Source organism: Salmo trutta, chromosome 16 (assembly GCF_901001165.1).
Source record: "Salmo trutta chromosome 16, fSalTru1.1, whole genome shotgun sequence".
NCBI classification, from domain to species: Eukaryota; Metazoa; Chordata; class Actinopteri; order Salmoniformes; family Salmonidae; genus Salmo; species Salmo trutta.
In genome coordinates, this window is record NC_042972.1 from 33,780,706 (window position 1) to 33,805,928 (window position 25,223).

Consider the following 25,223-nt stretch of genomic DNA (forward strand, 5'->3'; position numbering starts at 1 on the left):
TATGTCCTCCAAACTCAGAGGGGATTTTTTTTACATTGAAATGTTTTGCATGTTAACACACTAGTACTGTATATACCATTTTATATATATATATATATATATATATATATATATATATATATATATATACAGTTGAAGTCGGAAGTTTACATACACCTTAACCAAATTTAAACTCAGTTTTTCACAATTTCTGACATTTAATCCGAGTAAAAATTTGCTGTCTTAGGTCAGTTAGGATCACCATTTTATTTTAAGAATGTGAAATATCAGAATAATAGTAGAGAGAATTATTTATTTCATCTTTTATTTCTTTCATCACATTCCCAGTGGATCAGAAGTTTACATACACTCAATTAGTATTTGGTAGCGTTGCCTTTAACTTGTTTAACTTGGGTCAAACATTTCGGGTAGCCTTCCACAAGTTTCCCACAATAAGTTGGGTGAATTTTGGCCCATTCCTCCTGACAGAGCTGGTGTAACTGAGTCAGGTTTGTAGGCCTACTTGCTCGCACACGCTTTTTCAGTTCTGCTACAAATTTTCTGTAGGATTGAGGTCAGGACTTTGTGATGGCCACTCCAATACCTTGACTTTGTTGTCCTTAAGCCATTTTGCCACAACTTTGGAAGTTTGCTTGGCGTCATTGTCCAATTGGTTGACCCATTTGCGACCAAGCTTCAACTTCTTGACCGATGTCTTGAGATGTTGCTTCAAAATATCCACCTAATTTTCCCACCTCATGATGCCATCTATTTTGTGAAGTGCACCAGTCCCTCCTGCAGCAAAGCACCCCCACAACATGATGCTGCCACCCCCGTGCTTCACGGCTGGGATGGTGTTCTTTGGCTTGCAAGCCTCCCCCATTTTCCTCCAAACATAACGATGGTCATTATGGCCAAACTGTTCTATTTTTGTTTCATCAGACCAGAGGACATTTCTCCAAAAAGTATGATCTTTGTCCTTATGTGTAGTTGCAAACCGTAGTTTGGCTTTTTTATGGCGGTTTTGGAGCAGTGGCTTCTTCCTTGCTGAGCGGCCTTTCAGGTCATGTTGATATAGGACTCATTTTACTGTGGATATAGATACTTTTGTACCTGTTTCCTCCAGCATCTTCACAAGGTCCTTTGCTGTTGTTCTGGGATTGACTTGAACTTTTCGCACCAAAGTACGTTCATCTCTAGGAGACAGAACGCGTCTCCTTCCTGAGAGGTATGACGGCTGCATGGTCCCATGGTGTTTATACTTACGTACTATTGTTTGTACAGATGAACGTGGTACCTTCAGGTGTTTGTAAATTGCTCCCAAAGATGAACCAGACTTGTGGAGGTCTACAATTTATTTTCTGAGGTCATGGCTGATTTTTTTTAATTTTCCCATGTTGTCAAGCAAAGAAGCACTGAGTTTGAAGGTAGGCCTTGAAATAGATCCACAGGTACACCTCCAATTGACTCAAATGATGTCAATTATCTTAACAGAAGCTTCTAAAGCCATGACATAATTTTCTGGAATGTTCCAAGCTGTTTAAAGGCACAGTCAACTTAGTGTATGTAAACTTCTGACCCACTGGAATTGTGATAAGGTGAATTATAAGTGAAATAATCTGTCTGTAAACAATTGTTGGAAAAATGACTTGTGTCATGCACAAAGTAGATGTCCTAACCGACTTGCCAAAACTATAGTTTGTTAACAAGAAATTTGTGCAGTGGTTTAAAAACAAGTTTTAATGACTCCAACCTAAGTGTATGTTAACTAAGTGTATGTTAACTTCCGACTTCAACTATATATATATATATATATATATATACACACACTACCGTTCAAAAGTTTGGGGTCACTTAGAAATGTCCTTGTTTTTGAAAGAAAAGCACATATTTTGTCCATTAAAATAACATAAAATTGATCAAAATACAGTGTGGTCATTGTTAATGTTGTAAATTACTATTGTAGCTGGAAACGGCAGATATTTTTATGGAATATCTACATAGGTGTACAGAGGCCCATTATCAGCAACCATCACTCCTGTGTTCCAATGGCACGTTGTGTTAGCTAATCCAAGTTTATAATTTTAAAAGGCTAATTGATCATTAGAAAATCCTTTTGCAATTATGTTAGCACAGCTGAAAACTGGTGTTCTGATTAAAGAAGCAATACAACTGGCCTTCTTTAGACTAGTTGAGTATCTGGAGCATCAGCAGTTGTGGGTTCGATTACAGTCTCAAAATGGCCAGAAACAAAGAACTTTATTCTGAAACTCATCAGTCTATTCTTGTTCTGAGAAATGAAGCCTATTCCATGGGAGAAATTGCCAAGAAACTGAAGATCTCGTACAATGCTGTGTCCTACTCCCTTCACAGAACAGCTCTAACCAGAATAGAAACAGGAGTGGGAGGCCCCGGTGCTCAACTGAGCAAGAGGACAAGTACATTAGAGTGTCTAGTTTGAGAAACAGATGCCTCACAAGTCCTCAACTGGCAGCTTCATTAAATAGTACCCGCAAAACTCCAGTCTCAACGTCAACAGTGAAGAGGCGACTCCGGGATGCTGGCCTTCTAGGCAGAGTTGCAAAAAAAAGCCATATCTCAGACTGGCCAATAAAAAGAAAAGATTAAGAAGGGCAAAAGAACACAGACACTGGACAGAGGAACTCTGCCTAGAAGGCCAGCGTCCCGGAGTCACCTCTTCACTGTTGAAGTTGAGACTAGTGTTTTGACTAAAGGGGGCACTGTTTTGAAGCTAGAGCGCCTCCATCATGGCACTCTGTGAAACATATTTAGGAAGCTATAGAAATGCATTTGTTAATGTCTACATTTGTTTTTGCCACTTGTATTCTATTACAGACACCTTAATAAATACTTTTAAATTATATTATGTGAGCTAAACATTTAAAAACAAAAAGATATATAAAAACATTTTCTTTAAAGTGTGATTTTGAGAAAGTTCTAATGTTACTGTCCCCACTATAACAAAAATACTTAAATACATGTACTTGTGTCCTTGAAACATTTAATTGAAATACTGTAGAATTCCATTCATTCCTATGGAGGACTGCTCCCTCTGAGGAGTGAAAATATGGCCGACTGGTGGCTTCAAAACCCAATACACAGTATCAGCAAACCAAGGTTTATATACATTATTGGTCCGTCCACACGGCATTGTCATTTGAAATCTTCTTGTGAATTCTACATACATAGAGGACAGACACCACCAAGTGGTGGATTTTAATCATGAAATTTAGGCCTACTTTTGCCCCAAGAGGGAGCGCTTTACATACAAATGTGTAATCCATGTTAAGAGTTTGGTAAATAAATTGTCCTTATCAGTTACTGGCTTGGGGTTTTGTGACACTTCATTGTACCATTACATTATACCTCATGTAATGATTGCAGTGGAGTTACTGGAATATTTCATGAAACATCAAACTAATAAAACACAACAATAATCGAAGTAATTCTGGGAATTTCATGAGAAGGTCTCTGAGTCTCAACTGGAATACACCAGTATTATACATATATTTTCTCAAGTTACATGTCAATTGACAAACCTGTCACAAGGCATGATTCTGCATTTGAAGGTGCAGCCATCAAAACCTCCAAGGCCAATTGATTAGCTGCAATAAGTCCACTGACATTGCAAAATTAAGGCTAAAGGCCCATGGCTAAGGTTTGTGCAACATGAGTCACTGTCTTGGGACACAGTGATTGAAAAAGTGACGATTTGATGAGCCCCTAAAGTAGGACAGGTGAAGCTTCGTGAGGAGCACTAGCGGTTCTGGGGGGGGGGGGGGGGGGGGCAGTGCCCCTGTGACAACAATTTTGGACCCCCTTGTGGCCCCCCTAAATGTGGAGTATGAAATAATTTTTACATAACTTCTTTTTTTACATCCGTTATTAGACAGTGGCAACGCGGAACACTAATTTAACCCACACATTTTCTAGAGGGACGGCTTTAGGCGGAACACAACAGTAACGTACCACATGCAAAACGATATGACAACAATAACGTCTAATGTAACTGGCCCCTCTAACAGTACAACTGGCCCCAGCTTGGCCCCCCCAGGTGAAATGGTCTAGAACCGCCACTGGTGAGGAGCAGCTTAAATGTGGATTGGGACACATTTGAAAAAACAGAGCTGAGTTCAAATACTATTTAAGGGTATTTCAATTACTTTCAAAGACATAAAAATTTAAAATTAAAACATTAGATATATTGGAATGTATTTGGAAATACACTTGGAAAGTATTGGCATACTTGACAATACTCAAATAGACAGTGCATTTTCAAATATAAATAAAATCTCTTGGTCATTTGAACCCAGGTCTGTTTGGTATTTGAAATAATGTATTTGGAAATAAGTATTTTAAATATTTTCAAATAGTAGGCTTTTTATAGGACTTAAAAAAATATATACTTTCAAATACTTCCGATAGAAGTAGTTGATTTCAGCCAGATTATTTGAGAATGCTCAAATACACAGAAAATAGGTATCTAAATAGCAAATAATAAAATAGTCCTACACATGTATTTGAACTCAGCTCTGGAGACAAACGCGATTCAAACTCAACAAAGACAAACACTACCAGGAGGAAAAGAATATGGTGTGTGAGAGAGAGTGAACTCAGTTGGGCTACCCCCCAAATTTGCTGTACTGGTGTTAGAAATGGGATTGCGCTGCTGGGAGGCTGTTGAAAGTGTGTCACATCGGGATTGAGAAGCCCCAGACCGCAGTGTGCAGTTCGGTACCGGGCTCAATGTGGGCTGAGTCAAACGCGTTTAACCCGAACCCTTCCGTCTCCTTCAAGGTCACCCAAATTGAGGTAAACGTCGAAGGTATCAACATCAACGAAAGCGAATCTTAATCGAACCTAGCCTACATGGATAAAAATATAAACCATGGAAGTAAGTGAGACTGTTCTTATGCATAATGTACTTGGTAATATTCATGTTATACCAGTGCTTTGGTATATTTTTACATGACCAACTACCACACGGATGTTAGCATAGCGTTAATTAGCACGTGAGCTAGCTAACATTAATTGCTCACAATGAAAGAATCTTATTTGGACAAATTTGCCTACTTGGTTTACATGTACAGTTATGTAATTGATTTGATCGTTGATTTTCTGTGTTTTTTTATTTTTATGTATGCCTTTTTGTGTTTGGCTGCCTCTAAATGTGTGTCATTGATGCCATTCCCTTAGTTACACATAGCGAGTCTACACAGCCTACACATAGTAACGGTTACATACCATAATTCAATCTCCTGGCCCCAACATACATGGCAAGTCAAGAAAAGTAATTGTAACTTGTCCACACTGCAAACTGAAGTTAAATAAGAAAAACTTCAAAACACATTTAGGAAGAAAGCATACACATTCCTTTGAAACAGTGTCCAAGGAAAGATTTTTGGCATGTGAGTGCACTGATATGAGAAATGGTGTGTTTGCCGTCGAAAATACAATTTCTGGTCCAGCAACACCCATACATGTTGTGAAAAATACTTAGGCTAATTCAGTTCCAACATTGTTCAAAACTGTTATGCATGCTGGAGTATAAAAAGCTGTTGAATTGTTATTTTTCTTAACTTTTTTATTATTATGATTTGTTTATCATAACTATCAAACTTAACGACCTACTCTTTTTTAACTTAACTCTGTACATTGCAATGGAAGCACAGTGTGATTTCACTGAGGTATGTATAAATTAGGAAATTGTCATCACTAGTGGATATAATGTTTTTTGGAATACTCATCCGATTGTGTGATTTATTTCTTTTTCAAAGGAAAACATGCAGCAAATTGGGTGATGGTGGTGCCTAATTCTCCTGCAGAACTTTCCCATGCCGTAAGTCTTGAACATTATACAAACTTTTCATTTGCATCCTTAAAATCACTTGTTTCACTGTAGCCAGACTGACCTGAATATATGTTCATATTGAAAGTATGTCATTCACTCACTAACGTCTGAAGAAGAGAGGTTGAAAGATCGAAAAAGGCGGCGAAAACAAAACACTACAGGGAGGTGTGATATGATGAGTGGTATAGTCTTAAACCAAATTTTAAAGACTTAAACTGCCCCCCCCACAATATATTTCAGGATGATGTAGAAGACGTCCCCCCCAAGAAGTCACAGCATGTCACATCAGCATCCAGCTCTGCAGGATCAGGTACTGTGTAGGCTATTAGCTTAATTAAGGTGCATTATTGTACACACATCCCTAGAGGTTTCCTTACATTACTTAATGACCACAATCTTTTCTTTCTAAACGATACTGAAAACAACACATGACGAACTGGGAGCTGTGAACTGGGTATGTAGTCTACGTGTGTAATGCTGAAGGCTTGATGCATGGCGAGATATAATAGTTGTGATGACTTGTTGAGTAGTTCTAGATATCACTGAAAACCCCTTTAGTGATAGGGGCTTTTGTTTGCATGGTGGTCTTGTGAAAGTGGGGTGTAATTTGACTTGATCACCCAATGAGGTACTACTCCTAATATTTATTCTTCCTTTTTCTTCAAGGAAGCAGATGTTCTTCTAAGGGACACCCTAGAGGCAGCAAGGTGGTGTGAACTCCAAACATTTAAAGGCACTGTTTCCCTCCCTAGTGTAATTGGGATGGACGGGGAAGATCGCATTAATCCTTAAAGAAGTACGGTTGTATAATGGCCTGGATGAAGAGAAATTATACTCCTCGAGGAACCATTCATGTTCCAGAGAGATTATGAGATGTTCTATGTGGAGGCAGTTGACAACAAGAACATTACTGTCTTTGCCTCTTTTGAGGAGCAGGAATGAAGCCATTTTTGAGGAGTTGTCAAACCTTGTTTTTGTCTTCTGTGTTAATTGTTTGAATTGTTAATTGTGTTTAGTAAAGATGATGTAGAAGTCACCCGAGTCTCTGATCTCTTTACTGGAGCTGGTATAACTTAATGTACAAAGCACATTCAGCTATTCAGTATGTCTACTATATGCATGTCTACTATACAGAATGGTCTGTCTCCATTCTCATGAGGAAAGTAAATAGCATTATAAATCAGGGTAGCTAGTAACTGTATGTGTGTGTTTATGCTCAATTAAATTATATATATATATATATATATATATATATATATATATATATATATATATATATATATATATATATGCTCAATGAAATAATTAAAGTTAACATTTATCAACACAATTTTAACAGTACATGACATACATAACAAGTCTTTTCACTGCAACAATATCAGTAGCTTGTCTCAAGTATAGCATGAAGCAAAAAGTGTTACAACACATCTAGTACCACTTTGTATAATTATTTCTTACGATCTTCAAAAATGAAATACGTTTATATTCAACGCGAGCCTTGCGCAAACTTGTGTGTTTGTATTCAGTGTGTGACTGTCAAACCTCAGCTGGACTAAAAAAGGTGGGCGGGGTCAAACGTTTGACTCCGACCACATTGAGACCGGCCCTGAATTGCACACTGCAGTCAGGTGTACTTGTCGCAACTTGCACTTTCCAAAGGAAGGGGCAGAGATTTGCAACATTTCTGTTACATGTATTTGAAATGCGAATTTAAATTCTGAGTATTTGGTCATTTGTAGTACACTGGGCTGAACTACACTCCAATGTATTTTGTAACAAGATATTTTAGAGAGCTGTAATTTATACTTTCAAAATACAACTGGCCCCCGCTCTCTCTGCATTGGTATCAGAAGTCTGATGGCACTATGGTGTGATAAGAGCATCTACTAAATTACCTAACTATAATTGTATATATATAAAATGGACAATTGCAAAGCATTTCAGGCCCTGTGTGTAGCTAACCGACCCTCTGCCCATTCATCGCCATTTACCTGTTGTCTTCGCTCTCCCAATCAACACCTGTGATTGCTTTATACCTTTCTCTAATGTCAATATGCCTTGTATACTGTTGTTTAGGGCAGCTCTCATTGTTTTAGTTTACTGCAGAGCCCCTAGTCCTACTCAACATGCCTCAGATAGTCCCCTTGTCCCACCCCCCACACATGCGGAGACCACACCTAGCTTAACTTGCACCTCCAGAGATGCAACCTCGCTCATCGTCACTCAATACCTATGTTTCCCTCCATTGTACTCGCACCCTACCATACCCTTGTCTGTACACTATGCCCTGAATCTATCCTACCACGCCCAGAAATCTGCTCCTTTTATTCTCTGTTCCCAAAGCACTAGACGACTAGTTCTTATAGCCTTTAGCCGTACCCTCATCCTACTCCTCCTCTGTTCCTCTGGTGATGTAGAGATTAACCCAGGCCCTGTGTGTCCCCAGGCGCTCTCATTTGTTGACTTCTGCAACTGTAAAAGCCTTGGGTTTATGAATGTTAACATCAGAAGCCTCCTCCCTAAGTTTGCTTTATTCACTGCTTTAGCACACTCCGCCAACCCTGATGTCCTAGCCGTGTCTGAATCCTGGCTTAGGAAGGCCACCAAAAATTCTGAAATTTCCACCCCCAATTACATCATTTTCCGTCAAGACAGAACTGCTAAAGGGGGCGGAATTGCAATCTACTGTAGCCTGCAGAGTTCTGTCATACTATCCAGGTATGACAGTTCTGTCATCATATCTATTCTACTTTTAAAGATCCATCTCTCCAGAAATAGGTCCCTCACTGTTGCCGCTTGTTATAGACCACACTCAGCTCTCAGCTGTGCCCTGGACACCATATGTGAATTGATTGCCCCCCCCTCTATCGTCAGAGTTCGTACTGCTCGGTGAGCTAAACTGGGATAAACTCATCCCGTTTTACAATCTAAGCTAGATGCCCTCAATCTCACAGAAATTATTGAGGAACTTACCAGGTACAACTCTAAATCCGTAACCATGGGCACCCTCATAGATATCATCCTGACCAACTTGCCCTCTAAATACACCTCAGCGATCACTGCCTCATTGCCTGCGCCCGTAGTGGGTCCGCGGTCAAACGACCACCCCTCATCACTGTCAAACGCTCCCTAAAGCACTTTACTGAGCAGGCCTTTCTAATCGACCTGGCCCGGGTATCCTGGAAGGATATTGACCTCATCCCGTCAGTAGAGGATGCCTGGTTGTTATTTAAAAGTGCTTTCATCACCATCTTAAATAAGCATGCCCCGTTCAAAAAAGGTAGAACTAAGAACCGATATAGCCCTTGGTTCACTCCAGACTTGACTGCCCTTGACCAGCATAAAAACACCCTGTGGCGTACTGCACTAGCTTCGAATAGTCCCCGCGATATGCAACTTTTCAGGGAAGTCAGGAACCAATACACACAGTCAGTTAGGAAAGCAAAGGTTAGCCTTTTCAAACAGAAATTTGCATCCTGCACCACTAACTTTGGGACACTGTAAAGTCCATGGAGAATAAGAGTACCTCCTCCCAGCTGCCCACTGCACTGAGGCTAGGAAACACTGTCACCACTGATAAATCCACAATAATCGATAATTTCAATAAGTATTTCTTTACGGCTGGCCATGCTTTCCACCTGGCTAACCCAACCCTGGCCAACAGCTCAGCCCCCCTGCTTCTCCTTCACCCAAATCCAGACAGCTGATGTTCTGAAAGAGCTACAAAATCTGGATCCCTACAAATCAGCTAGGCTAGACAATCTGGACCCTCTCTTCCTAAAATTATCCACCGCCATTGTTGCAACCCCTATTACTAGTCTGTTCGCCCTCTCTTTTGTATCGTCTGAGATTCCTAAAGATTGGAAAGCGGCGCGGTCATCCCCCTCTTCAAAGGGGGAGACACTCTAGACCCAAACTGTTATTGACCTATATCCATCCTGCCCTGCCTTTCTAAAGTCTTCAAAAGCCAAGTGAACAAACAGTTCACCGACCATTTCGAATCCCACCGTACCTTCTCCGCTATGCAATCTGGTTTCCGAGCTGGTCACGGGTGCACCTCAGCCACGCTCAAGGTCCTAAACGATATCATAACCGCCATCGATAAAAGACAGTACTGTGCAGCCGTCTTCATTGACCTGTCCAAGGCTTTCGACTCTGTCAATCACCATATTCTTATCGGCAGACTCAACATCCTAGGTTTCTCAAATGACTGTCTCAACTGGTTCACTAACTACTTCCCAGATGGAGTTCAGTGTGTCAAATCGGATGGCCTGTTGTCCGGACCTCTTGCAGTCTCTATGGGGGTGCCACAGGGTTCAATTCTTGGGCCGACTCTTTTCTCTGTATATATCAATGATGTCGCTCTTGCTACGGGTGATTCTTTGATCCACCTCTACGCAGACGACACCATTCTGTATACATCTGGCCCCTCTTTGGACACTGTGTTAACAAACCTCCAAACGAGCTTCAACGCCATACAACACTCCTCCCGTGGCCTCCTACTGCTCTTAAATGCTAGTAAAACTAAATGCATGCTCTTCAACCGATCGCTGCTTGCACCCGCTCGCCTGACCAGCATCACTACTCTGGACGGTTCTGACTTAGAACATGTGGACAATTTTAAATACCTAGGTGTCTGGCTAGACTGTAAACTCTCCGTCCAGACTCATATTAAGCATCTCCAATCCAAAGTTCAATCTAGAATCGGCTTCCTATTTCACAACAAAGCCTCCTTCACTCATGCTGCCAAACATACCCTCATTAAACTGACTATCCTACCGATCCTTGACTTCGATGATGTCATTTACAAAATAGCCTCCAACACTCTACTCAGCAAATTGGATGCAGTCTATCACAGTGCCATCCGTTTTGTCACTAAAGCCCTATGTACTACCCACCACTGCGACCTGTATGCTCTCGTTGGCTGGTCCTCACTACATATTCGTCGCCATACCCACTGGCTCCAGGTCATCTATAAGTCTTTAGTAGGTAAAGCTCTGCCTTATCTCAGCTCACTTGTCACCATAGCAACACCCACCCGTAGCACACGCTCCAGCAGGTATATTTCACTGGTCATCCCCTGCTCCTTTGGCCGCCTTTCCTTCCAGTCCTCTGCTGCCAATGACTGGAACGAATTGCAAAAATCACTGAAGTTGGAGACTTATAGCTCCCTCACTAACTTCAAGCGTCAGCTGTCAGAGCAGTTTACCGATCGCTGCAGCTATACACAGCCCATCTGTAAATAGCCCATGCAACCAACTACCTACCTCATCCCCATATTTGTTTTAGTTTTTCTGCTCTTTTACACACCAGTATTTCTACTTGCACATCCTCATCTGCACATATATCACTTCAGTGTAAATTGCTAAATTGTAATTACTTTGCCACTATTGGCCTATATATTGCCTTAACTCCTTATTTCATTTGCACACACTGTATACAGATTTCTCTATTGTGTTATTGACTGTACGTTTGTTTATCCCATGTGTAACTCTGTTGTTTTTGTCACACTGCTTTGCTTTATCTTGGCCAGGTCGCAGTTGTAAATGAGAACTTGTTCTCAACTGGCCTACCTGGTTAAATAATGGTAAAATAAAAAAATAAAATAAAAATGCTGAGTATTATTCTCATTGACCTCTGCCTGACATCAATAATAATACCCAGTGTTGCTTTGCAGTTCATTTTGGTATGTTCATTTTCATATATACACTTACATTTTGGTCATTTAGCAGACACTCTTATCCAGAGTTATTTACAGTCAGTGAATTCAACTAAGGTAGATAAACGTCAACATATAACACTTATAGCAAGTAAAACTTCTCTGTAACCATTACTGAGAATGTTGTTGCTCTTCGGGCCAGCTAGTTAAAAATGTAGGCTATTTCTATATCTTAAAATACATGTATTTTAATTAAATACAAGTATTTTGTAGTTAATTTTAATACATTTCCATTTCCATTTTAGTCATTTAGCAGACGCTCTTATCCAGAGCGACTTACAGTAGTGAATGAATACATTTCATTTCATTTCATGCATTTAAAAAAATATATATATATATTTGTGTACTGGCCCACGTAATACACTGATCTTTATTGTATTTTATAATTATATTTTGTCATTTTTGTCCATCCCTGGGAAGATAGTAGTTTAGGTGTTCGATTGACAATCGCATGGACCCAAATTCCAATTCACTGCAACACCAAACCTCTAAATTCAGTCTCCCAGGTAATACTGTTTTCACACCTGGGCCTCTTTGTCCCTGAGTACCGTACATCCTAAATAATATATCGTGGACAGAATACGTAAATGTAAATAAAACATACATTTAATCGAGCAAATATTAATCTGGGTTAAACGAGATTACGTTCTAACAGTAGCAAATGAATCAATGTTCTCTGTGCTGTAGGGCAGAATAACTACATATCCCAGAAGGCAATAGAGAAACATTGTCCCTTTCCAAGTAACTACTGTAGCTAGCTAGGTACTTTCGAACTGTCTGTTTTAAGAGAGTGCGGCTAAACTGTAACATTCCAAATGTTGATCCCCTCGAGTGATGGTAATACCTTTTTTCTAGCATTAATTGAAGACTGAGGAGCGTAGCGACAGACATCTTTATCCTGTATCACAACTGTGATTGACAGCGAGCGAGTTTGTTTTGCTAGCTAATTAGCCATATTTTCCGTGGAATCTCGGATAAACCAGCAAATTAGCAGTAAATCGCTAGTTCATGTAGCACCAGTGGAAAAGGTTACTCGAGGGAGCTAACGACAACGTCAGCTGGGGTAATGGGTCTGCTGTCTTGAAACATTAATTTGGAATACGATGCCTGGCTTGCTGGCTAGTAGGATAGGAACTGGATAGGAAGGTAAGTAAGGCTACTAGTACGGGAGCTAGCTAACTATCTCACATCACTGAGACACTGCTAGCTAGGGCTGGAAAGAAGTTGGCAAGTTCAATAGCTAACGTTAGCTAAGACAGTCGTTTGCTAGAGGACACTGGTTATCAAACTAGCTATATGCCGTTCAAAGTTTGTCATGCCATGTTTTGTTTATGTGTGGACAGCGACAATGTGATGCAGTGATTTTGCTACGGAATTCCCCACGACAGTAACGTTGCCCGCTAGCACTGCGATATCGCTTGCACAATCGGCCCTTTAAATTAACAGTGGACTTTTTGGACTGTTGATGTCTGAAATCCATGACCCAGGGCACAACCTAGACGTCAAGTAAACAAACATTAGTGATACTGATGCAAATAATTGAACAACAGTGGAAATCTGAATAAGTGAGACCATAGAGAATTCACCGAAACGGAGCAGCAAATCACATTGACGCTCACTCCTTGCGCCCTTGTCCAATAACTTGCAATGGCAATTACAACTTGAAGACTGGGTCCATCTGCATACCGTATTCGGTTGGAAGTTCATAAGGTGGAAGCAGTAAAGAGAAGAGCGTTCTCCCTATTGTGCCTCATTTCAGACTCGAATACCTACTGCAATGGAGGTGGTAGGTGGAGGAAATGTGCAGAAAGTCACTCCTTTAGCTAGAGAATTATCCCGGATCTTCAACAGCTACAATAAACACTCCATACAACTGAAAAAGAATCTGAAGGAAACCAACGCATTTTTCCGGGAAATAAAACGCAACTACAGTAACGCCTGTGCATCGGCCGCCAGCTCGGAGGCAGCTGCTCTGGAGGCAGGTAAGAATGTAAACCTGTTCACATTTGTTACCTAAAATTACCGCTTTTCTCGGCATCATCACAACAGAATGTTCAGTAAAACTTCCACATTCCTCAGAATACGGCATGCTTATCCAAACATGCATATCTAACTAGACCATATTAAATGATTAGGTTGTCACATCATGTCACACACACTTCAGTACTTGAGGTTACTTTTATCCAAGCAGCTACAGTACTAGCCTTATAATATGCCTGCCACTGAAGGACCCTGTCTGATTCTTTTACATTCTACAGACTTTGCCTTCATTGAGAGGCACCACTCAACAAGTTTTGGAATGTGCTTATTGGTCCCAGTGTGAAACCCTATTAACTTTGGACAAGCTTCATAAACATATCAGACTACAAGCAGAGGACTGTCAGTCATTCTAGAATGAGTTTGAGTGGGAACTCTTCTGATTGTGGTCATTCAAGGAGGACTGAATTAGGTTCAGCAGACTCTGCACATCCCATAATGTTCCAATTAGGAATGTGCACAAGTGCTGCTGACGTCAGGCAATACCTTAAGGGCCCACAGTTTTCTGACCTGTACCCTATTCATATACGGTGGTGGGATGGCATATACAGGTGGATATTGTTAATAGTTTAACTGTCTTCTGAATGGGAGTAATGAAGTAGGGTAAATGACCTAGGGTCTGCCTATTCCCCCACTGGAAAAAAACAACTGTTTGCCGGACAGAGATTTCTTTGGCAACACGTCAACTGTAGAAAATGCATTAAATAGGATTTAGATGGAAAATGAACAGATTAGGGCCAGCTAAAGTCTATCTCAACAGTATGACCTGACAAAGGGCACCCAGTATTCTGAGATTCCCGCTTAAGAAAGAACTGAGACAAAAGGAAACATGTACTGATGATAAATAACATTGTAGGCTACATATCCACTTGCTGTAAGCCATCCTAATTTCATAATTTTAAACTGCACTAGTCACTGCACTAGTTAATTTGGTGATAGCCTGACCTTGAAATGTGTGCGGGCTGATGAGCAGGGTGTGAGTGTGATTCTCACTTTCCTGTCTAGGAGATGTGAGTTATTTTCAGCCACTGTCTAGTAGGGCTGTCATTCATGCCCAACCTACCTGTCCACTAAGGTATGTTTGTGGGGTTAGTGTCGCCACTACACACATTTACACACACATTTACCAAGAATGTTTCAACATCCTCAATCTAGTGCATCTAGAATGTCAAATTTAATGTGAAAACCAAATCTATCCTTTCCATCAAGTAGGGCTATAAATATCTCTTTCAGTCTAACAACAAACCACAGAGGTTGACATGCCAGATGACATGTTTCAAGCTCTAGTAACAGGCTACAAAATGTGACCAGTCATCACTGACCGGAAAGTGTAGCTGTTTAACCTAATTCCAAGTGGATGTTTTTATTAAGCCTATAGGCCTATTTTTCTACAAAACCTTATGAACTCAGTCGCCGCCTTTAGAATCAGACACACACAGACACACACAGACACACACCCACGGCTGGTCTTTCTGGCCTCAATTAAAAACCTTATGAATGCCGTAGTTGTGATTAAATGAGCTGCCACCTCCTTAAGCAAGGTGTCTTAAGTGAACTTGAATAAAATACCTAATTAGATGTAGAAAACAGTACAGTAGGTATATTTTTTTAAATGAGATTACTGTGGTTCAATCATTCATTGGATTATAAGGCCTACTGCGTGCAAAATGTTTTAGGCCAAACACCATGCAGAGCGATACCAGATAAACAGTGGCAGGTTGGAGAAAGAGGGAGTGAATATAAGGGGTGAGGAGAGAAACAGAGTAGAGTAGTCCATTGCTGGCATTGTCTTTGTCTGTTGTATAACTGCTTTACAACGCGACTCTGCATCATGGAGGATTATGACCATTTCCTGTGATTCATTTAGGTTGAAGATGACAAAGGTTAAAACAACGGGATTCTAATATCCCATAACTCTTTGAAACAATGGGGAAGAATTCTAAACAATGGGACTAGCAATGCCAGTGACAATTACTAAAGGGAATGTTAGCAGTACAGAAAGTTCGCCATCAAAGTGGAAAATGAACACAATTATAGTGCATTTCAGCTAACTACTCAGCAAATGCATAGCATAACTGTTTTATTGTCATTCTAATCATTTAAATGTTTTTCAAATGATCTACAGCCATCTTATTACTTGATTTCCCGACCGTTGGTCACGTTTTCTATGCTAATCCTGTAGAATCAGCAACGGCGCTGGTTCAGTTATACAAAATATATATATTTATTGAACGCTCCCGCATGGACTTATTACGTTGTCTTAACCTGTATGTGCATTCGGAAGGTGATTCAGACCCCTTCACTTTTTCTACATTTTGTTATGTTACAGCCTTATTCTAAAATGGATTAAATAGTTTCCCCCCTCATCATTCTACACACAGTACCCCATAATGACAAAGTGAAAACAGGTTTTTAGAAATGTTTTAAAATTTATACAAAATAAAACTGAAATCACATTTACATAGGTATTCAGACCCTTTGCTATGAGACTTGAAATTGAGCTCAGGTGAATCCTGTTTCCATTGATCATCCTTGAGATCTTTCTACAACTTGATTGGAGTCCACCTGTGGTAAATTCAGTTGATTGGACATGATTTGGAAAGGCACACACCTGTCTATATAAGGTCCCGCAGTTGACAGCGCATGTCAGCGCAAAAACCAACCAATGAGATCGAAGGAATTGTCTGTAGATCTCCAAGACAGGATTGTGTCGAGGCACAGATCTGGGGAAAGGTACCAAAACATTTCTGCGGCATTGAAGGTCACCAAGAACAGTGGCCTCCATCATTCTTAAATGGAAGAAGTTTGGAACCACCAAGACTCTTCCTAGAGCTGGCTGCCCAGCCAAACTGAGCAGTCGGGGGAGAAGAGCCTTGGTCAGGGAGGTGACCAAGAACCCGATGGTAACTCTGACAGAGTTCCTCTGTGGAGATGGGAGAACCTTCCAGAAGGACAACTATCTCTGCAGCACTCCTCCAATCAGGCCTTTATGGTAGAGTGGCCAGACGGAAACCACTCCTCAGTAAAAAGCACATGACAGCCTGCTTGGAGTTTGCCAAAAGGAACCTAAAGACTCTCGGACCATGAGAAACAAGATTCTCTGGTCTGATGAAACCAAGATTTAACTCTTTGGCCTGAATTGCAAGCGTCACATCTGGAGGAAACCTGGCACCATCCCTACTGTGAAGTGTGGTGGTGGCAGCATCATGCTGTGGGGATGTTTTTCAGTGGCAGGGACTGGGAGACTAGTCAGGATCGAGGGAAAGATGAACGGAGCAAAGTACGGAGAGATCCTTGATGAAAACCTGCTCCAGAGCGCTCATGACCTCAGACTGGGGTGAGGATTCATCTTCCAACAGGACAACGACCCTAAGCACACAGCCAAGACAACGCAGGAGTGGCTTCAGGACAAGTCTCTGAATGTCCTTGAGTGGCCCAGTCAGAGCCGTACTTGAACCTCTCTGGAGAGACCTGAAAATAGCTGTGCTGCAATGATCCTCATCCAACCTGACAGAGCTTGAGAGGATCTGCAGAGAAGAATGGGAGAAACTCCCCAATTACAGGTCTGCCAAGCTTATAGCTCTTACTCAAGAAGACTCTAGGCTGTAATCGCTGCTTAAAGTGCTTCAACAAAGTACTGAGTAAAGGGTCTGAATACTTATGTACATGAGAACATTTCTTAACCTGTTTTTGCTTTGTCGTTTTGGGGTATTGTGTGTAGATTGAGGGGCAAAACTATTTAATCATTTTTTGAATAAGGCTGTAACGTAACAAAGTGGAAAAAGTCAAGGGGTCTGAATACTTTCCGAACGCACTGTATTTTCCACCTAATGATGAACCAGGATGAATGGGTTGTGCTGTTAATATGGTTGCCACAGAGATGGGTCAGGCGATAACAGACAAGGGCTTAAGGAGGGGCTTTGAAGTAAAAACAATAGGTTCTCCCTCTGGCCTTTCCTATTCCAGAAGTGCAGAGACCGAGAGATGCCAGACACCAGTTCACAACAGGTTCAGTTATTTCTCGATTGCAAGCCAATCGTTGGAATTTGCACACATTCAAAGTGGGATATTAGATGGTGTTATAACATTACATTGTATTATCAACGTATGCAGATTTTTACTAGGCCAAATACCTGAAGAAAAAGGCATCTTCCTTACCCCTCAGAAGGGACAGGGACAACAACTCAAACCCCCCCACCACCATTACTATTCCCTGTTCCCTTCTATACACCCACATGTTGTTGTTCCTTCTCTTAGGCCAGCTGAGCTGCATCTCCTTCCCCCGGCATGAGGAGGAGTTCCTGCAAAGCAACGTGGGCAGTGCCCTCTACATCCTGGTACTTGGTCAGGACTGTGCCGCGCGCTACCAGCTGCTCAACTGCCTGCTGGGGGAGCGGCTCTTGCCCCTGGGCCCTGAAGCGGGTGAGGCCTGCGATGGCGTCCAGGGCACCTCCTGCAAGAGGAGGAAGCTGTGCTTCACCCATGGGCGCCAGACGCGACTCAGCCTGGCGCTTCCTGGCCAGTATGAGCTGGTGCACCAGCTGGCGGCCCACTGCGGGCGCTGGGATACGGTTCCCCGGGAGGACCTGGAGATCCAGGAGGAGTGTGAGGACCCTGCCCACAGGCTGGCTGAGCTGGAGATCACCCTCCACCACCCTCTGCTACAGGTATACCCACATTTGCATATGCGAGGAGGATTCTGATGGTGGGAGTCTTGTTTGTGTATTTGCAATGTAAGCCTACAGGAGAAATGGTCAAAGGTCCTTTTTACTTATTGGTATGCTCATTGACGTTACAGTATTGATTTGATAAATGCCTGATTTGTTGGCTCGCATGAGAGTGAGTCTTTTGAGTTTTTGGCTTTGATTGATGATACTGTCATCTCACTGATGATAAGTTAGTTCTCTCTTATAGGAACTAGAATGGTAGGCTTGTTTTTCATCGTTCTCTCCAGGCTGGTAACATTAATATCACACAAAAGTTACTGCACAGAGTAGATCAGTCCCCATGTTAGTCAGAGCTTTCCCTCTGGCACCAGAGGTGGCTTACGGAGGACTAGTGGACTACAGGTGGCCAGACACAGCCCATCTTGCTCGGCTGACTAACATGCCTTGGTGTGTGGATTGCACTGTGCTTGCTTGTTGTCACGTGTGGGTCGAGAAAAGTGGCGCTTAATCCTTCAAACAAAGGCCTCGCTTAGCTGGTCACCATGGAAGCCAGGCTCCAGACAGCCCTGAGACGTATGCGTTAGCTAGGCCCTGCCTGCACTGCCTTATAGGCCGCCCAGCCCCCCGCCCACCCTCACCTTACGTAATGGCCCTGGTCTGGTGTGATTCACATGACTGGGGCACATAAAAACTTCCAAAATTAAACCCTTCACTGCGATGAGGAAGTTGCCATGGTTACGACTGGATCCTTCCCGCAGGGCACTGTTTATTAGCCCATGTCATAATTTGCTGCCTGTTTTATTTTTTATTTTTTTCTGTGTTTTGCCAAAGTCATTATGATCGTAAGCTTCTTATTTGGAGCACAAAAAGCTGATATCAGGTTGCCCTGTCCTTAGGTTTTGTCGCTTTTGTGTTAAGTTGGCGAGTCAGGATTCTGAGTATAAATGGAGTAGTGACGGAGCCAGTGTAAGTCAATATGTGATGACCTATGTGATTACTCACACACATTAAATCAATCTTATGAAGTGGAATGCTCCCTTACCCATCTTATTTTTCCTGTTCTGTTTTCAGATAGGCTAAACAGGGTGCTATTGTTTACTCAATGATTAAAGACACCTTACCTGAGAAGCTGTACAATTCTGGCTTGTATGTAATGTTTCTGACGCTTGTAAACCTGATTCATCTTGTCATGATAATGCAAACGCATGTGCCAGGTTGGGTAGGCTAGGCTGTGGTGTATTTAATAATGTAGTTCAGAGAGCAGCTGCTGCTGTTTACTCAGGGGGGCTAGAGGCAGGCAGGCAGGCAGGCAGGCAGGCAGCCACACTGTGACATTCACACAGCCATAGCAGAATCAGAGCTCCCTGTTTTGGGAGGCCAGGAGATAAAAGGGCTAACTCGTTAATGACCCTCCCCTCCTCTGGGCTCTCCACCCCTCTCCCCAGGTTAGCCACACAGTGTGACACATGCTAACCTATGTATGGATGCATTTCTCAGATAACCTCCCCGATGTCAGTCTGCCACAAGTTCATATAGCCTAGAATGTCATGCTTGTTTTCAACAATGGGTCGAGACATTTTTAGCATAGACTCTCCAATAATGCTGTTATTGGATCATACCAGTTTGAAGTGACAAACATTTATTAGGAACATTAGAAGGTTGAAAGCTTTTTAATGTGTTTCTATATCTAAAGAATGTTTTTGACTGAGAATAAAAAATGAATGCTTACATATGCAGATTGTGGGTTGCAACCGTCCATTATTGTCTGATATAGGGGTAAATCCATTTGAATTTAATCACTTTTTGACAGCCTCTCTTAATAATAATAGTACTTTTGAGGGGTGCTTATATTTGTCCTGTTGCTGGAATGTTTTTTTTGTTGCATATCCCAACTACCCCTGAAAAACCCGCAGGGAGTGGGGTCACAGCCAGGGTCACCATTGTGGAGCAATTGGGGTTAAGTGCCTTGCTCAAGGGCACTGCAACAGATTTTTTCAACTTGTCGGTTCCGGTATTTGAACCAGCAACCTTTTTGATTCAAACAAAACTTTCCATACATGTTTGCCCATGGAAGAAGTGGTCAGAAAGCGACTTTTTGGACTTTGGATAAAGGTGCTCAAAGTTGACCCATTTTGCATACCCACCATGCCAGGAGACATCCAGGTCTTCATCACTGGAAAAGATCAACGGTTGAGTTTGATATCATTTAAAATCTTACAAACAGGGTTGTCAAACTATTTTATTATTTTATCATTATCTAAAAACGTGTAAACTCTGGTTTTGCACATGTTGTAGCTACTTTACATTATCTGAGGTTTTTTGTTGTACCTGCCATTGGTTGAGACACAACATGCTCTCGAATACAAGGTGGGGGTAATTTCAATCATACAAATAGGTCCATTCTATGAATTCTATCCCGTTAGACCACTGCAATTTAGCTGGCACACTATTGAAATGCACATTTTATTGACATGGCTGCCAGTCCACCCACGTCAAATGTCAACTTAAATGGTCATGTCTATTCTATGATCTATATTTTCTATGATTTCAATAGGTTTCCTATGGAGATTTGACAGTATAATTTAAAACAACAGATATTCCCATTCAAGTCAACGTTCTCTGATGTGTGGACCTTCAACCATCTTTGTGATACAAAAGTTGAAATTTCAATGTTATTCCCATTTTAATACATTTATCAGCCAAAACATGAAACCCACCCTGTATTCCAGAGCATTTTGCGTCTGAACCAATGGCGGGCACAACACAACCTCAGATGACGGAAAATATGGGTATGAGAATATAAAAAAAATCTGAGTTTACGTGTTTTTAGATGGTTGACGTTAAAGGTTAGAAAATGTTATGTTTTATTAACACATTTTTCAAGTAATTAGAAAATAGTTTGGCAACGCTGTTTGTAAGCTTTTAAATTATATCCATCTTAACTGTTTATCTTTTCCAGTGTTGACCATATGTATGTCTCATTGTATGCAAAATAGGTACACTTTTTGCACCTTTATCTCTTTAATGTTTTGAAATTCAGGTCCAAAAAGTCACTTTCTAACCACTTCTACAATGGGCAAATATGTCTGGAAGGTTTCGTTCAAATCAAAAGGGGTGCTGTCAAAAAGTGATTGAATTCAAATGGATTTACCCATAAGGGTGATAAAATAGTCTTCAAAATATCCCATAGAAATTCAGCAGCTGGACTACATTTGGAAATTGACTGCATTATGGCAATTCAAACATTCTATTTATTTTGATTGGTTGTGAAGAAATGTTTGCAGGCTATCTTTGTTCTAAAGAGACTGCTCAGTTGGCCAAAGCGCTTGTTTCTTGGAGACGGGACTGACTGTCTCCTTTGTGTGGCTGTGTTAGTCATTTCTCTCTCTCTCTCTCTCTCTTGCTCTTTTACAGTCTGCCCCCCTCCATTTCTCTTCCTCTTTCCCTCGCACGCTCTCTCGTTCTATTTCTGTGGCTGTTACTGTGTAATTCATCAAACGTGGAGTGAAAATGTTTTCTTGCTTGGTTTTCTGTTGCCCTCCAATACCCTTTCCCATGACCAGACAGGTCTGTGTTTGTGTTTATGGGGGATGGCACTGGCAGCACATACTACGTCTGAGTTTTGTCCCAGTTAGAAAAACAATAATGTGACTGGTAGTAGTGTATGTGGGGGCCAATGAGGATTGGAGAAATATTGTGTACTACCCTGCATGTTTACTCAACCTTGGAATCTTTTTATTTAAAAATCTCCAGTACAAAAATGAGTGTAAGGACATTTGTCATGCAAGAGAATGATACTTTTGTTGATACAGGTAACTGCCAAAATAAAGGAAACACTTGTGTAAATAAGTGTTCTGGTTGCTATTGTATGGTGAGGGGTTCATTTTCCTACCATGGTTTAGGTCCATTCATCCCTTTAGAGGGTAAGGTAAACACCAATAAATACACAGCCATTCAGAGTGGTCACTTTCAACCTATGGTGAATAATTTCTATCCTGATGGGAGTAGTCTCTTCCAGGATGACAATACCACCATCCACAGGGCACGAGTGGTCACTGAATGGTTAGATGAGCATTATGTTAACCATATGCCATGGCCGTCTCAGTCACCAGATCTCAACCCAAATGAACACAAATTCTGGAGTGGCTCCTGAGACAGTGTTTTTCACCACCATCAACAAAACACCAAGTGATGGAATTTCTGGTGGAAGAATGGTGTCACATCCCTCCCATAGAGCTCCAGACACTTGTAGAATGTATGCCAAGGTGCATTGACTCTGTTCTGGCGGTTTGTGGTGGCCCAACGCCCTATTAACACATGTTTTATTATTATTTAGGCATTTTTCATGATTATACAGATAAGAGACAGAACAGGTAGAGGACAAAACGCACATGGATCCCCTATCAAATCCAACCCAACCCTCCCATGCTTTAACAGAGCCCAACTCCAAAACCAGACTTAAAGCAGGCATGATATACAGTGAATAATATAATAAAATAGTTACAAAAATAACAAGGATATTATAAAACAAAGAGTAAAAATAGTGATACAAATTCTAATTTGGGTTGGTTTAATGAGTTGTGAAATTAGCTGGGTCCAAGTCTTCTACAAAAGATAGGAAAGGTTGCCAGATATTCTAAAATGGAATTGCAGATCCCCTAATGGAGTAGCATATTTTCTCTAGCTTGAGATGTTGCATAACTTCCTTTATCCACTGGTTAAAAGTAAGAGGGAACCGATATTTCCACTTAAATAGTTAAAGACATCTAGCTAGAAGAGTAGTACATGCCAGCATGTTGCCATAGAACTGTTTAGAGGGGCCTCCTATGGTGCCACTCAATAGAACTGTTTAGAGGGGCCTCCAGTGGTGCCACTCCCAATAATGCAATAAAGGCAGAAGGTTTCACAGGTCTCGCAAAAATTGATATCCATAAATCTGTCGATTTCGGACATGTGCAATAAAGTATCAGGAGTTTGCTTATATCAGTCACAAGTGAGATCTATTTCTGGTCTAATCTTGGATGATTTAGCCTTTGACCAATGCAGCCGATTGAACTATTTTAAATTGAATTACAGCATGTCTTAGACATAAAGATGAAGAATGTATTCTCGGAAGCATACTCTGCCAAATTTAATCTGAAAGTTGTTCACCTAAATACTCTTCCCATTGGTTCTTAAGAGAGTTCAGGGAATCCAGATTGTGCTAGTTTAACGTATAGATCAAGCTTATGCCCCCTTTGATATAAGGGTTCACTTTAAAAAATATAATCTAGGTGGGTGTGATTGGAAGTGATTAGTGTATGAAGATACCTACAATTGCGTAGTTTTGTATCTAAAGAAAGGGCATCTAAGAATATTTAACTTTTGTACTAACTGTTCAAAAGATGCAAAATCGATTCGATATCAACGTACAAGTCGTTCAGTGCGGAGATCCCTTTTCCAGACAAGATGTGAAATGCCAAGTCTAGTGTTTCCTTTATTTTGGCAGTTACCTGTAGGTGTTTTATGTTTCCACAACATTTATATAAGTGTTGATGAGTGCTGCTATAACCATTTCAATGATTAAAGTATATTCCCTGCTCTGTCAGGAGGCGAAAATCATGGTGGTGCCATGCCCCAGTGTCCAGCCCATTGAGGAGGCCCTAGAGGACTGTACGCGTAATGCGGTTCCCATCATGCTCTATGCCCTCAACCAGGACACCCTCACTTCCGAACAGGTGGCCGAGCTAAGGAAAGTCAAAGAGATGCTCCTCTTCCCCATCTGCTTCGTCCGTATCCCTGCCACTCCGCCCGAGGCCTCCCCCGAGCCCAGCCGGCGCCTGGAGAGGGAGAGGAGCCCCCTCTACATGCAGCTGCTGTCCCTGGGCTTTCTCAGCACTCCGGTGGGGAACTGTTCCTGCGGAGCCCCCTCCCAGACGCCTAGCCCGGCCGTCAAGCCCCAGAGTGTCCTGGGGGAGACCTTTGAGAGGCTGCACCGCCTCCTGGTGACCTTCGCCCGCCAGGTGCTCCACAACCAGCAGGTGGAGGTTGCTAACCTGCTCAATGGGGTGCACTGCCGTTGCCTTGACCTCTTCATCAACCAGGTCAGTAGAGGGACAATAATCAGCCAATCAATTAGCTAATCAAATAAAATCTGTATAGCGTCACAAAATGTATAACAGAAACTTGTTTAATTTGAAGGCATAACTACAGTAGGGAGAAAGTACTCTGACTATGTAGTGGTAGATGTGGCAGACACGTACTTTTCCTCCTCTCCCCGGCTGCAGGCATTTGACATGCAGAGGGACCTGCAGATCACCCCGCGGCGGCTGGAGTACACACGGGAGAAGGAGGGCGAGCTGTTCATCTCCCTGATGGCCATCGCCAACCGCAAGCAGGAGGAGATGAAAGAGATGATCGTGGAGACGCTGAGCAGCATGAAGGAGCAGCTGCTGGAGGACGCTGCCAATCTGGAGTTCACAGGTACACTGCCTGACACAGGTCAAAGGTCAAATCTAAAGACTGATACTGTAAAATGTCTCTGAGATCAGGGCATACTATAGTAAAAATACCTTAATAGTTAATGTGGGAGATACAGCCAAAGACACAAGTGGAGAGAGACCGGAGAGAGAGAGGGACAGACCCGGGGGGAGAGAGAGAGAGAGAGAGGGACAGACCGGGGGGGGGAGAGAGAGAGAGAGGGACAGACCGGGGGGGAGAGAGAGAGAGGGGGACAGACCGGGGGGGAGAGAGAGAGAGAGAGACGGGGGGGGAGAGAGAGAGAGAGGGACAGACCGGGGGGGAGAGGAGAGAGAGGGCCAGACCGGGGGGGAGAGAGAGAGAGAGGGACAGACCGGGGAGGGGAGAGAGAGAGAGAGAGGGACAGACCGGGGGGGAGACGGAGAGAGTGATCGGGAAGGAACTGGTATGGTGGTATGTTGTGAGAGAGGGACAGGACCGGGGGGGAGAG

The 25,223-nt window shown here is 42.0% G+C and overlaps 1 protein-coding gene and 1 long non-coding RNA gene across 2 annotated transcripts in view; both read left to right on the top strand.

The window, feature by feature from the left end:
* Nucleotides 1-4,530: 4,530 nt before the first annotated feature.
* On the top strand, nt 4,531-6,887 carry LOC115150621 (uncharacterized). Its single transcript, XR_003867134.1, has 4 exons — nt 4,531-4,894; nt 5,778-5,839; nt 6,092-6,305; nt 6,518-6,887. It is a non-coding gene; the product is annotated as an uncharacterized LOC115150621 (long non-coding RNA).
* A 5,397-nt stretch (nt 6,888-12,284) lies between these two features.
* Nucleotides 12,285-25,223, top strand: part of LOC115150623 (dual serine/threonine and tyrosine protein kinase) — a 30,690-nt gene continuing 17,751 nt past the window's right edge. The window contains exons 1-4 of the mRNA XM_029694101.1: nt 12,285-13,552; nt 17,865-18,274; nt 23,863-24,357; nt 24,541-24,736. Coding sequence (XP_029549961.1) covers nt 13,348-13,552; nt 17,865-18,274; nt 23,863-24,357; nt 24,541-24,736 — 1,306 coding nt within the window. The 5' untranslated portion in view covers nt 12,285-13,347. The remainder of the gene's footprint in view (nt 13,553-17,864; nt 18,275-23,862; nt 24,358-24,540; nt 24,737-25,223) is intronic.